The 13,497-nt window shown below is 40.2% G+C and overlaps 1 protein-coding gene across 1 annotated transcript in view; it reads right to left on the bottom strand.

The window, feature by feature from the left end:
- The window catches only part of TNRC6C (trinucleotide repeat containing 6C), a 39,330-nt gene that overhangs the window by 14,357 nt on the left and 11,476 nt on the right, over positions 1–13,497 (bottom strand). The window contains exons 4-12 of the mRNA XM_010075591.1: positions 13,286–13,452; positions 11,997–12,077; positions 10,926–10,983; positions 10,578–10,723; positions 3,708–3,857; positions 2,295–2,441; positions 1,702–1,824; positions 801–884; positions 243–474 (exon numbers count right to left, since the gene is read on the bottom strand). Of these exons, the coding sequence (XP_010073893.1) occupies positions 243–474; positions 801–884; positions 1,702–1,824; positions 2,295–2,441; positions 3,708–3,857; positions 10,578–10,723; positions 10,926–10,983; positions 11,997–12,077; positions 13,286–13,452 (1,188 nt within the window). The remainder of the gene's footprint in view (positions 1–242; positions 475–800; positions 885–1,701; positions 1,825–2,294; positions 2,442–3,707; positions 3,858–10,577; positions 10,724–10,925; positions 10,984–11,996; positions 12,078–13,285; positions 13,453–13,497) is intronic.

Here is a 13,497-nt window from a genome sequence, read left to right as displayed (position 1 = left end):
AAGCAAATCTTCTGTTCAGGTATTTGTAGGCAGAGCACGGGTGATCAAGCCCACCTGACCAGCTACCAGATGGGCAGGTAGCACCAGGATTTTATTTTGGCATTTCACCATTATTTAATAAATACCCCTTTTGTATTTCCCTATTTTTTATATCGTAGAGCAAAAATATTTAGCTGCTGAAATAATGAAATATACTCCCTCTGTCTTTTTCATCCGGAACTGCTTTAATGAAGGACACTCACCAAGAGGGTAAGGAGCAAAGGTGTTCGGTGAAGACTGTTGCTCTTTGGTCTGCAGGTCAGGTAGGCCGGGAGCCTGGGGATGGGGTGAAAAGCTATCCATGGCTGATTTGCCTGCAGAGGGGTGCAAAGATAGATGTGGAGGGGGAGGCTGCTGCTTCATAAGCAGGGCCTGGGCCAGCTGGCGCTGGTGCTGCTGGATCTGCTGCTGCATGTTATTGATTGTACGTGCAACCTGGCAAGAGAGAGAATCAATAAATGCTCTGTTGAACAAAAAGACACCAGATTTCTGGTGCCTTTCTCTACAGTGAAATAACACAATAGATCTCTCTACAAATAAAAATTGACTGAATTAAGGGTTGAAAAGCTTTCCTCCAATAACGGAATGCCGTGAAATGCCTTTATGACTCTGGCCCTCTTTCCTCATCAATACTCAAGCCATGCCCCGTATTACTGTTTTAGGGATGCTGTCGCTGCTTTGGTATAATGCAGTACAATCTCTTTAACAAAGCCATTGAAACCAAACTCTAATGGTGAGATTGAACTGGCAGGCAAACCTACTTGCTGCTCCTGTTGTCTCATGGGTCCGGAAACATTACGCTGAGCCTGTAACATCTGCTGCTGGATTTGTAAACGTTGGTACGCCTAGGAGACAAAAAAGAGAGGTCAGAGGTCCTAACATATACAATAAGCCAAACAAGCCTCCTTGAACCACTCTGGTACATCATAAATAGAAAAGACAGAAACATCAGAGGTTTCTAAAAGCAATCAACAAAGCACAAGTAACAGTCTTGTTACAAATGTATTATAAAATATGTTTAAGTCTAGCCTTAGTTTTTTAACTTACTGTTAGCAGTATCTCTTTTTAAAATATTCTTAAAATCCAATGAAAGATTTTGATCCATACACACATATATATGTAAAATTTGCAAATGTAGCAAAAGTATGTAACTTTTCAAAAACAAGCAGTTCTTATCACACAATGTGTTTAACATACATTCCACTAATTCAGGAAGTTTACCCTACACTTTTATTATTTAGTGAGGCACAACTGAAGGGAAGTTCTCCAGGTAACTCAGGTGACCAGCACTGCCAAGATTTCTCTTGTCATGAGACACAAATCTCCCAAGCTGGTCAATCAGTTGCATACATTGGCATGCAATATACAGATTAGTGCTCTTTGAGAATACACCGTGTTACTCATACCAGTATGAAGACAACTGACTTTTTAGTTCCACTGATCAGCCATAAACGCTAATTATTCCACAAATGAGTATTTATAAAGCCTGAGGCAAAAACCATGATTTGGTTTCTTTAAAAAGAAACCGTACCAAAGAAATCAGCCTCTGATTGTTTTAAAGGTCTGTCATGTCCACTTAAAAATTTAGTTAGCCATTCTCTTATTTTGTCTTCATGCCTTCAATTCTGATTTAGAGTTTATTTGCCATGTCTTTTAACTTACCAGCTGCAGCTGATAGAGCTGGTTCAACATCGTCATATGCTGAGGATTATTAATTGGCGAGGTTAACTGTGCAGGGCTGAGACCAATGTTTTTTGCTGCAAACTGCAAAAGCTGTGCTTGAACCTAAGAAAGAGGAGTGTATTAAGCATTACACATTTACTCTGAACACTGGCAACTGTGTAAGCCATTAATAAGAGTCATAAGACATCAGCTGGAAAATATTATTATTACCAGAAGTAGTACCATGAACTATGGAAAAATTAACAAGAGGCTCTAAGACAAATCTTAATAACCACACTCAAATACCCATTTATAGAAAAAGAGCTGAGAAAGAACTCCTCAGCTCTCTAGAAACACTACTTCTTGCAAAAAGGAACAAGAGAACGTGCCCACGCAGATAATGTACAGGATATACAAATGAAAACATCTTACCCATGTAACATGCTTACTGGCTAGTAAATAAATCAGCACAGATACAGCCAGACAACAGTAGCTGCAAAGCCTCAGGAGCATGACAAAATGCATATGGAAAGTAGAGTGCATATGGAAGAGTTCCAGGGAAAGGGAAAACAAGAGTGGAAGTGCTGTCTAACCTGAGGGGATAGAAACTGAGGCACTTGAGCACGAAGACTAGGCTGGGATGAATTAAGAGGTTGCACTGGCGGTTGCTGCGGCTGTTGCATGGTCCTGGCTTGTGCTGCTCCGCTATTGCCAAACATACCCAGATTGCCACTCGGTATCTACAGCAGGACAAGACAGACATGGGCATTTAAAGCCATCACGCAACACATAACCTGGAAGTTACTCATCTGTGCACTCTGTATCCTCAGTGATCATGACAGGCACGGATAAAGAAACCAGTACACACAGACTGTATTGACAATCAGCTTTAAAATCAGGCATGGCAAAGATTGCCATGTACCCCACAACATCCCAAACCTCAAAAACTTTGTACAGATGCCTGGAACAAAAGGTAGTTGAAGGATGCGTAACCCCAGAGGGTTACAAGATGAACAATGCAAGGCTCTTGCCAAAAATGTTTGTATTTCTGTAGCAACAGACAGGAGAATGGAGTCACTGAACTCACAGCATCTCAATCCTTAAATTATCTACGCAGTTTTTATACTTAGTCATTTCACAAAGCTACTTATAACGGACATGCTGTTAGTGCAGTCTCCACCTCTGAAAGACATGCTTAATGGGCTCTAAGTGCTGGACAATTATTGCCTTTAGAAAACTAACTTGGAGAGAATATACATAAGAGAAGCCATCATAGAATGATGCACTGTTTTTTTTTCTGTGGTGTTATTTCTTATCTTTGCTGGAACTTCAATTTATATGGCAAAAATAACCTTTTCATAATCAACAGTGGTTTATGACCTCTCAGTCTCCTGGTGTTTATGAATCTCCCCCTCCCATGTCCTTTCCCTTTCTTTTCTTTCCCTTTCAGCGTGTTCTACCTAGGGGCCAAAACATCCCTCTTGCAGCAGCGCTCTATTTGACCTGAGGTGCTAGAAGCACAGTTTCTTTCTTGCCACCTGTCAAATCTATGAGTTTTCTTGACACTTACAGCAGGAACAGAAAAGCCCCCATCACTTCTTACCCATCTCATCCCTGACTAATTATGCCAGCCAGGAAAGACAAATTAGAGGAATGTCTCTGCCTGAGAGTCTGTGACAATTAGCAACGCCTCAAAAAAAAAAAGAAACCTCACATCAATCAAGGCAGAGCTATACCAGGGTTCAGTGGTATAAATCCGTAATACCACAGCCTCTTCTCAATGGATGCGTGTAATTAGCAGGCTAATTACAACTAAGCAGCTGTTTTATGTCCTATAACGTGAAACGTTTACACAGCAGGTAGTTTCTCCACTGATATTTCACGCGAGCAAAGGTGTTGCACGCACTTTCGGTTTACACCACCGTTTTCCCCAGGGAAGTGACGGGCGCTAGCAGCACATCCAAGAGAGCTGAAATTCAACTTGAGATCCTCCCCAACAGCCTTACCTGTCTAGAAGAATTCAAGTTTTGCATGCCCAGCCCTGAGGCAATCCCGCCCAGGGTCTGATTAGGGAGTGCACTGTTTGAAAGGGGGAGCTTCAGGCTTGGTGAAGGCAAAAATGGTGAAGTAGTGGGTTCTTCCACTAGGCCGCCATCCTGATTGGAGAAAGAAAGGGTGAGCTGCGTGCGGCGCCCAGGAGCAGGCAGCGCACAAAGCAGTGTCCCATGGAAAGATGAAAGGGCATGGATGGATAAAAAAATTAAAAAAAAAAAAGTATGAATAACAGGGAATGAAAAGTATGGAGTGAAGGGAGAAGAAAGAGAGAAATAGGATTAAGGTACTGTTTTCTTTACTTTGGTGCACTTAATCCACAAAAGCGCAATCACCCTCACCCCCCTCTCCAGAAGCAAAGGAGGGATTCTAGCAATGGATCGCAGAGCTATCCTGCGGCCATCTCCTCCTCCCCCCTAGATTTTTCTCCCCTCTTCTCCACCACTGAAAGGTGGAAAGGGAGGAGACCCAGCACATGTCAGGGAAGCCTTTCGTCTGTTTGTAAGCTCTCAGCAGTGGAGCACAGACATGACACACCGCTTTCGCTGACCCAGAACTTGGAAAAGGCCAAACCAGCTTATTTGACACCAGTCTGTATTTGGTTTCACATCATAGCTCTGCTCTTAAAAACGCATTTTTGCATTAATCCCCTTTCCTAACTGAGACACACGAGCCTCTTTTAATATTCACATAGCACTGAGTTATTATTATCCACTATGAAACATTACACTCTAACGCACCCAACAAATAAAAAAAATACTGAAAACCAATAATGATAATGTTGTCTGCACAGCCTTCCTAGGAAAGTGATTCCGACACTGTCTGAATGTCCCCCTGGAGGAGGCAGATTTTAGCAAGTCCTAAGGAGCCCTCTCTGATAGCCGGGCTGTAAGGAACCACGGTTGAATGTGGATACGATGCACAGAAGGCAGCCCCCATGGGGGGTAAATGGCAAGTCAGAAAATAAAATAGATCATATAATCCCCAATCAAACTGGTAGATATCTAGCTAGTATTACAGTGGGGTACTGAGTTCTATCTCAAACTGTGCTTTGATGTCTGGGAAGCCTGCGGCAAGCGCGATCAAATAACACTGTGTACAAAGTACAGCTCCAAAAACACGCAGAGTGAAAAATCTTTAATTTGCAATGTGCTGGACTGGTGTTTTTCAGGCAATATATTCATTGCAATGAAAGGCTTTTAAATAAGTGAAGAGCTAAGTTATTTCAAGCAATAAATTCAATGCCCCAGAAGACTATGAGATATTGATGAACCTCCTTTGTTAAAAAAGCAGCCCAGTCCGCTAACCAGATACCCAAAGAAATGACCTAATGTGGCAAGCACGCTCAGGAAATTTTATGTTCTAAGTTAATCCTGAAAAATGCATTTTCAACAGCTCTCCTTTGATGCAAAGAAAAAGTTTCTTTACTATCAGGCAAAGTGACACTTGACATGCTATCTGACTATCCTGAGGGGGACACTGACATTTTCTAATGATATCCCCAAGGCCTTTCAGCTCAAGATATTTTACATTCTACTGGACATCAGTCACACTCCACAAACAACTGCAGCTTGCATGACAGTAACAGGTTCAAGGATTTCTCCTTAGATCACAGACATATGTTTACAATTCTACCCTTCCCCCTTTAAAGTGAAAATAATTTCAAGCTTCGTGCGTGCTCTCTCCTTCAGATGCCATTGCTTCCTATGTGAACAGACCCATTGACCATGACAGACCAATGCCGTCCCTCCCTGCCCCCAAAATGTATTCAAGTCTCGTCTCATTGACATTATTTTTTCTCATTTTGGAAACAGGCAGTGCCAGGGACAGCGGAGGACACACCACACTGGAGACTCAGGCATCTGATTTCCACCACAGGCAGACTCCTGCTGCAAGGCCACCTTCACAAGTGTGTTCCTGGGCTGAACTGCACCAAACGTCTTTTGCAGAAGGTTTATAACACATTGTTCACATTCACTTTGTTCTGTTTTTTTTTAATTTGAACCTATTGTCAAGTGCCAACTGTGCTGCACAAATCTGTGCTCAGTAAGCGGAGCTGAAATCAATTCATTTCACATGAAGTATTTAAGTTGATCAACAAATGTTATTTATTCCTCAGTCATTCTCCACCTGGACTAGGTGATACCTACTCTACTGACAATGGTTTGTGACCCATTATTTTTCAGGCTCTTTTGTGTAATAATTGTTTCCTGAAGAATAATATTTTCTACCTAACTTTTCCTCTCCAGTGATTTTCTTACAAATTTGTGTTACACTTCTTCCTCAGGCTAATCAATTAAACAAATCCCCTACATCTGAATTGTCAAAATCATGCTCAATCCAGACTGCATTTCACTTTTTTGAAGGGACTTGACACAACTGTCAAACCTTCCCGGTAGCAGTATTTCCTTCTACAATTATCCAACACAAGCCACCACACTGGTGCATTACTTTAGGACTTTGGAAAGTCTCTCACAATAGTCTCATGCACCAAATATGACAGAATGGAAGCAGCATTACTCAAAAGGTTTTTTAGCCCTGTGAGATATGGACAATTTAGCAGAGGATTCCTAAGACACTTTGGCAGTCGCCTTCCAACAACTGCCACTTCATGAATCAAAATGTCCCAAAAGACAGATGCGAGGCTGATGAATTTGCCAGAGGTCTTTATACAAAGTCACTTACAGAAGTAGTTAGTAGAAAATACATAATAATAACTTCTTCAAACAGGAAAAAAAACTTTTCCAAAAGAGGAAGTAATAAAATCTCACCTCAAAATAACTGCTCTTCATCCCTGACAGGAGTTAGGTACAGGCAAAAGAAACTTGCAGGAAATGCAATACGCAAAGAAGTACTCGTCATTGGGATTTATAATGTTGAAAATAAGGGAATATGAAAGACCTTTCAAAATTTGGAAGTTCAAAAAAGAAATAATCACTGATCAAAGGAAGCAGACATGGGGGAAGAAGAATAATTTAAACATAATTTAAAATTCAACCGTAAAATTCTAGGGACCATCATCTAACTGCAAGGCCTACAAAAGTTTCTGCATAATGATAAAATATCCCATTCATTATCCCAAAGACAAAATGCAATCACACCCAACAGAGACAACCGGGATCAGAACGTGAAGGACAAGGTTGAAAAAAACCCAAACACTATGTTCAAGTTAGAAACAAGGGGAAAAAGTCTGGTCAGAATATTTTTGGAAGAACATTATTGCGGCCAACAGGCATGAAGGCTTGAGACCCGTATTGCTGAGCAGTAGAAGAGCTGATCGGTGAATAAGACAGTAGTGAAAAGAAGACTTAATTTGTAAGGTAAGAATTTCAGTCTCCTATATGTTCAAGAATTTGGGAGAAAGCTTGGAGGCAGCATCAGGGCAAAGAAGACAAGACTCTGCTGGCAGTATGAAAGAAAAAACTGAAAAAAAAAAAAACAAAGACAGAGGAGAGCAGGAGGGAAAATGAGTCTGCCATGGAACTAAAAGAGGTGTGGCAGAAGGAAAGACTGAGCTAATGCCAAGGTAGGCTGATGTTACTGCTCTTCAGAGAACTGACCTGACTTTTCATCACATACATCTAATATAATGGTCCAGAGTTTAACACTTGCATCTGATTGTGCTAAAAAATTAAGTGACCTCTCTGTATGGTTCACAATTTTCAATTATGGGGCAGTCAGCGCAGATCAGCAAACCACAGCATTTTTCTTCTGAGCTTAGAAGAGCACTCCATAGGTGCAGTGAGACCATACACCAAACTGGAGTCCCAGTACCCAGGAGAGGTACCCAAGTCAAATCCCTACACTTTAAGGAAAAACCCTTCGAAGCAATCTGGGTTTATTTATGACCTTTTTTTTTTTTTTTAGGATGCTTCTAAGAAAATCTTTAATGCTTTTCTCAAAAATTTGATGGCTCCAGAAGACATCAGGTAACATATTCAAGCCAAACTAAGTACAGCATGCTTGCCACCAAGTCTAAGATAACACGGCTGAGATCACATATCAGGGCACTGCTAGGCTGGATCTTTATTTCCCCAAAATTACTGGATTTTCTCCCTTCTCCTTTTATGATGGTATGGGGCAAAATAACCTCCTGAGAAATAATGCAATTAACAAAGCACCGAGTGCCAAAGATTGACTCAGTGTGACACAGAAAAAAGAGTATCTGTAGCAAGGATCGAGGAACAAGTGAAAGCAAACATTCAAAGGTGATGTTTAGTTGCAGATTATTACTAATCCAGAGAGAACAGGGAATTCAATGGATCCAGAAACAAATGTCAGGGCTGGAAATTTTCTCTCCTCAAATGCATAAGGTTAAAAAAAAAAAAGATAAGTGCTGGCTTTACCTGCCAGAGAAACAGCTGAGAAAGAGTGGTAGCAATGAGCACGCTAACCCAGCTTACAATTCCATGAAGAGGAACCTCACATAACTTACTGAAGACTCAACAAAGCCAAGCAAAAGGCTAATGACTTGGTAAGGGAGTAAGGAAAATAAGGAACATTGGCTGGAGTGCTTTGTGCAGCTGTGCAGAGACCAAGGATGACCTGAGCAGGAAGCAATGGCAGCTCCAGGCTCATGCTCTGAAACAGTACCTCAAAGGGCAAAAAGGTTCTGGAGGAGTTGCTCTAGTAGCATGAGCTGTGAATCTGGAAAGAATTTATTTGGAAAAAGAGATCTATTCTTAGAGTAGAAACTATATTTGTTTAATTCACTTAGCAAGTTGCTCAACATGCTGATAGCTAACAACTATAGTTTGGGATTATTTCCTTTGTTATAGTAAAGCCACTGTGACAGATTACGCCTAGACTGACAGATTTCACTTGTGGTATGAATATTAATGATTTTAGTACTCCCTTCTCAATGTTGTGTTTCACATATGTTTCCATAATTACGCATCATGCTGCACATAATGCACCTCTCTCTCTGGCAGTAATTTTACTGCTCAAGATATTGTTGCCCTAGAAAAGAAAAGGTTAAATGGCATGCATGCATGAATTTTGTGACCTTCACCAGGAGAGATATCTTTCAATTAACATATTCATTAAAGTTTGCCATAAGCAAATAGATATGCCATAGTTAAGAATGAACTCTACATGGCAGAAGGAGAAAAGAAGGAAGTTGAGCCTTACATTGTAGGAAACACACAATTTAGTCTGGTTTAGGGAACAAATTATCAGGAATGATGTTGTGCCCATTGTAAGCAGAGAACCCAGAAAGAATAAGTGTTACAATTCCCTCCAAAAGCAGAAAAGCAGTTTTCTAATATATGATCTTCAGGGGAAGCTGCCATGACACTAGATTATGCAGCACTATGGCAGCATTTGAACTACCACAAAAACTTTTGATACATAAGGACCCTCTAAAGTAAATTTTATATAGACACTAATTTTTCCTTATTAATATAAGTAATGCATAATTACTTAAGTTGCATTTGTGTTTAATCAAATTAACTTGTTTACAGTTTGCATGGTACCAGCACTAAAACTCAGCAAACTGTTTAGACTGATGACAGCAGAAATAGCAAGGTTGTCATTAAAAGGTCAGTATTTATCAGATGTCCTAGCATAGCGCCATGCTAATTGTCTTAGCACAACACCTGGGAACATGTCACAACACAAACCAGAACTTTAAGGATAACACTATAGTTAAGACTACAAGAAAACACAGGGTGGAGAACTGGAAACATAAGAAGTGTTCAAGGTTGGTGAAGTTCTTAATACACACTGTCAACCAGGCTAGATATCACTACTGTCTCACAGCCTGTAAACACGTTACGTAAAATGAATTGGTTTCAGCACAGTTTGCAAAAAGCACTGATTTCTCATTCAGAGACCATCACCCCCTGTCTTTATGAACATTTCAAATAACCTGTGAAATAAAGAATGGCACCAGAGATTGCTCTTTCCTTATGAATATTTTTTGGGGGGATTCTGAGGTGATTTGGTGGGTCTCTTTGTAGGACATTCTGTCAGGTTGTAAATCTCATTTCCTACTCAAGGTCTTCTACATCCTTTTCTTTAGTCTCTTTGAATCTTGGACAACACAAATTTCTGGAGCCTTCTCCTCAGTCATTAATGGTGCTGGAAAATATGTCATATGTGATCACAGAAGAGGAAGCTCATCGGAGAAGCTATTTATGACTGTGAGTGTCTGCTCTTTGACTTAACAAAAATACCTCAGCTCCTCATTCCTATTTAAGTACTGAACTTTCACTGAAATCTATAAGGAGCTCAAAACTAAAACAGGAACTAGGAGCCTAATTCTGGAAGATTTTGGCTGTGGTCCTGCCTGATTGTTAATCTGGGCAAGGGTCACCGACTCTCTGGACTCTTAACGAGTGAAAGGCTTTCTGCGCTCTGTTTCTTTGGCTTTCCCATTGCTGGTTCCATTGCATTCCTGATTCCTGAGTGAGTTTTCTTTTCAAGTGTAACACTGGGGAGGACCATTATCTATTTCTATGTGGGAATCAGATCATTGGTCCTTTCCACAAGGACTGAATTCCCCACAAAATAAAAAAAAAGAGAAGAAAAAAGAACAAAGCAATATGTAATCATTCCTGATTCCTGAGTGAGTTTTCTTTTCAAGTGTAACACTGGGGAGGACCATTATCTATTTCTATGTGGGAATCAGATCATTGGTCCTTTCCACAAGGACTGAATTCCCCACAAAATTAAAAAAAAAGAGAAGAAGAAAGAACAAAGCGATATGTAATTATCTATCACATTTCTCTCTACAGCTTTCTACACAGACAGCGGAAATCCTCAATATTTCTCCACTGTGTACAGTTTTGTTTTGGATAGCTCTTTCCTATTTCTGAACTTACCTTGTCAAGGAAGGTGGGGCGGTCCATGGAAGACTCTTTGGAGATTGGTGGTGGGCGGCAGCCAAGGGGTTTCGTGACCATTCCATTATAGTCGGTCACTCCCATTCCACGCTTGTCCATTTCCACCTTCTTTTCCAGCAGAGCACCTTCACAGAAACAGGAAATATATTGGCAAAGGTGATGCAAAGACAGTGAATTTGCCAACAGCAGTTCAGAAATGTAGGTCTTGCTTGCAAAAAAAGCAAGAAAATAAACATTATTCAATTGATCTGGATAAGATCAAACTGTCAGAATCACAAATGGTTTCTGTGTTGCTTTAAAGAAAAAAAAAGTTACACAGATACTTACTCATGGCCTGATCGAGATTCATATTGTTGCTCTTCAAGGCCTCTTCCGCTGGCTCTCTCTGTCAAAAATATGGATTATGTTAAGAGAAAAAGTAATCATGCTTATATGATTTCAAAGCAAACTGAGAAAACAGATATGCCTCTTAAATACTGTATTTAATATTTACTCAGCAGCACAAACATTTGCACACATTTTTTTCTCCTTTTACCAACTCTCACAACAGCTCAGTTAGTTTCAGTTTGTCAAGTACCAATTTGCGAGGTTAAATCATACTGTTCTATTCAAATTTCTTCCTGTTTTCTATGGACAACTTAAATACCACTATGATTTGCCTTTCTCTAAAAAACCCAGCCATACTCTACTCTCATTTCACCTGTTTAATAAGGAAAAGGGAACAGGAGTGGAATTATTACTGAAGTTCCAAGTAACACCTATTGTTATAAAACTCTGAACTTCAAAAAAATCTATGTCATCATGCAAAGTATATCATCAATTAATCTCAAGGAGCACTCTACTAGCTTACAGTAGATTTCTGAAATTTGACTAAATGTCTAAATGCAGAAGAACTACTTCCTAGCCTGATAGAGAGTCTGAAGATTAGTTGGACTCGATGATCTTAAGAGATGGGGAGGCACTCTTTATCAGGGGGTGTAGTGATAGGACAAGGAGTAATGGGTATAACCTGAAAGAGGGGAGATTTAGACTAGACATTAGGAAGAAGTTTTTCACTGTGAGGGTCATGAGACAACAACACAGGTTGCCCAGAGAAGCTGTGGATGCCCCATCCCTGGAGGGGTTCAAGGCCAGGCTGGATGAGGCTTTGAGCAACCTGGGCTGGTGGGAGGTGTCCCTGCCCATGGCAGGGGGTGGCACTGGATGGGCTTTAAGGTCCCTTCCAGCCCAAAACCAGTCTGTGATTCTGTGATTCTATGATCTTAAAGATCTGTTCCAACCTAAATGATTCTAAATGATTCTAAGATGTTTTTGTAGCTACAGTCTGAAACATCAAAAGCCACAACTACAACCTCCAAAAGCTAAGCCAGAGGTGTGCTGGCTGTGAACTCTACTCACAGGGAAGCCCATGTCTGTGAGCTGTTTTATCAGGCGGTTCATGATCCAGGCCTCATCTTGCTTGCTAGATGTCTTCATACCCTTAGTAAATAAACGGGAGATTCCATTAATGACCTGATTCCCATATTCGCACCAGTGAGATGTACATAAAATACATGGAAAGTTTTTCTTGTTAATAACACATGCTACTGAAAGATGTATTAGTACATTAATTAGAAAGTATTGAAGAACCCTCCGAACAGAGTAAGTATGATTCTCTTCCCCCAGAAAATGTTCAAATTTTATCTCAGATGAATAGGTGTTCAGTGTACCATTTAGTATTTGATTTGCTGATCACTGAATTAAAGCCACCTTTGAATTTAAATATTTCATTTTAATCCTTGGCAGAAAAACATAATGAAATAAAAATTTCTGAAATAGTACAGCACTTCCTGAAAAACATTCCCAAAACCGAGTTTGCAACCTTGAAGTTAGGAATGTTACTCAGTGTATTTTCTTAAAAACAAACAAGAGCATCTAGATAAACACCTTTAAAAGATCTCTGTGCAGCTTTTCTATCACAAAATCCTTAAGAAGTCTCTTCCTTTCAGTTCTCCAGAAAGTACCAAGGGACAAGCGTGGATTTGTTTTGGGCTGCGGACAGTACAAGAAACAACCATACTTGATCAAATCACCGGCCTAACTGTTGGCTAATGGAATAACAAACAAACTGGCTAAATGCATTCCCAATTCCTTTAACTTACAGCCTGAAACAATGACTGTGCAATGGAAAACTTCCTAACATTATTGTCTATGTTCTTGGTTGAGTGCAGCATTAATACAAGTTTGCTTTGTTGTCATACCAGTACACACCCTACAATTATCTATTTGTTCCTCACAAATAGGAAAGAGGTATTTTTGTTGTTGAACCACTTCATCACAAATTACTGTTTGCTTTTCTACCACCAAAAGTGCCTGAAAGACCCCCTTAGCACCTTTTCTGTTTCTGTTAACACATCATCATTTCTTCAGAATTTATGGAAGCTTATAAAACTTAGAGAAAACAAAAGCAGCAGCAACAAAACCTCCCAAAGCATCTGACATGCTGAAAGTCAAAGATCTCCCATTTCCCCTGGAAACAAGGTAGGCTGTACTTGAACCACTGTAGTGGCAAGCTGTGTTTGTGTTCAAGTGTCAAGAAGTCTAATTTAAAAGTTCAGGTGTAACGCAATAGAAATTTTTTGACAACTTATTCTAGACATTGTACTAATTCCACTCATTTTTAGAGACTACCTTTATTTTTTGCTTACCTTTTGAAGTCCTTTCTTCGGGGCGTTCCCCCAGGAATTACAGGAGGAGCTGCTCTCTTGTGAAGCAGTATTATTCCACATATCTCCTTCTTCATCTTCCCACTGACTAGTACTGAGATTCACTTCATCCCCACCACTGCCCCAGCCTTCTTGCATAGATTTTGAAGCTGGAGGGAAAGAAAAGAGGGAGAAGAAAAAACCTTATTCAATTT

The sequence above is a fragment of the Pterocles gutturalis genome, unplaced genomic scaffold (genome assembly GCF_000699245.1).
Source record: "Pterocles gutturalis isolate BGI_N339 unplaced genomic scaffold, ASM69924v1 scaffold38721, whole genome shotgun sequence".
In the NCBI taxonomy this organism is placed as follows: domain Eukaryota; kingdom Metazoa; phylum Chordata; class Aves; order Pterocliformes; family Pteroclidae; genus Pterocles; species Pterocles gutturalis.
Note: the sequence above shows the minus strand (reverse complement) of the source record. Positions and strands in the feature narration are given on the sequence as shown.